The sequence below is a fragment of the Helobdella robusta genome (assembly GCF_000326865.2).
Source record: "Helobdella robusta unplaced genomic scaffold HELROscaffold_393, whole genome shotgun sequence".
NCBI lineage: Eukaryota > Metazoa > Annelida > Clitellata > Rhynchobdellida > Glossiphoniidae > Helobdella > Helobdella robusta.
The window spans coordinates 1-1,037 of NW_008704876.1; the positions used below are offsets into that span (position 1 = coordinate 1).

At 37.0% G+C, this 1,037-nt stretch overlaps 1 protein-coding gene across 1 annotated transcript; it reads right to left on the minus strand.

The window, feature by feature from the left end:
- Window positions 1-43: 43 nt before the first annotated feature.
- On the minus strand, window positions 44-979 carry HELRODRAFT_184393 (hypothetical protein; the record flags this gene model as incomplete). Its single annotated transcript, XM_009024165.1, has 1 exon — window positions 44-979. A coding segment is annotated over one exon (936 nt), but the record flags the coding sequence as incomplete, so codon positions are not given.
- Between the last annotated feature and the right edge of the window lie 58 nt (window positions 980-1,037).

Consider the following 1,037-nt stretch of genomic DNA (forward strand, 5'->3'; position numbering starts at 1 on the left):
TGTTTCGTGTCCCCAATTGCATCCCAAGAAGAAGAGCAACAACTTTGAGATCTCCACTGATATCCCAGTTGTGATCAGTGTACTTTATAACTTTAAGAAGTGTCTTCATAGATTCATATGTTTCTTTCATAACCACTGCATGGGCTACAGGAATGGATGTTTTAACATTTCCGTTATGTAGCAGAACTGCTTTTAGACTGACTTTACTAGAATCAATAAACAGACGCCAATCTACAGGATCATACTCATCATCCAATTTTGTCATTAATCCAGCAATGTCTACACAGTAACATATATTGTCCTCTTTGTTGTAAAATTTTGCAAATTCGGTGTGCCGGTCACGAAAATGGGATATTTTAGTTCCTCTGTCCAGTAAATTCCATTGCTGTAATCTAGACCCCAGGAGTTCTGCTTTATTTTTAGTTAACCCAAGGTCCCTTACCAGATCACTAAGTTCTCCCTGCGTGATCATGTGAGGTTTATCTTTGTCGTAATCTGGTTTGTATTCAACATCAACCATTTCATCACCACTTTGTTCTTCTTCGCTATAAAGAACAGTGTCTGTAGGAGGAGTTGGAACAGGATATTCAACACTGTGGGGAACTGGTTTTATTGCAGATGAACAATTAGGGTACACAATTGATGCTTTGGTTTTCTTAGAATGTCCTTGTATATTTGTCATGCAAAAGTAGCAGTCTGAATGGTGATCTCTTGGCTCACGCCATATCATTGGAATGGCATAAGGTATTTGCTTTCTTTTCCCATTTAACCATTGAGTGAGACCTACGTAGCAAACACTGCAGCAAATATGTGGAGCCCAGGTTCTTTCTTGATCCGCCACCTTTACTCCAAAGTAATGGTAGTAGGCAATCTTTATTCTGTTTGACAAATTTTTTCGCTGATCACGAGGTGTAAATTGCCCACAAATATAACAAAAATTGTCTGGTTCATTCAAACAACTACGGTTAGATTTCTTCATTTTTATCACTGGATAAATTTAAAATTAATTTAGAATTGTATATTTATAATATAGTTCT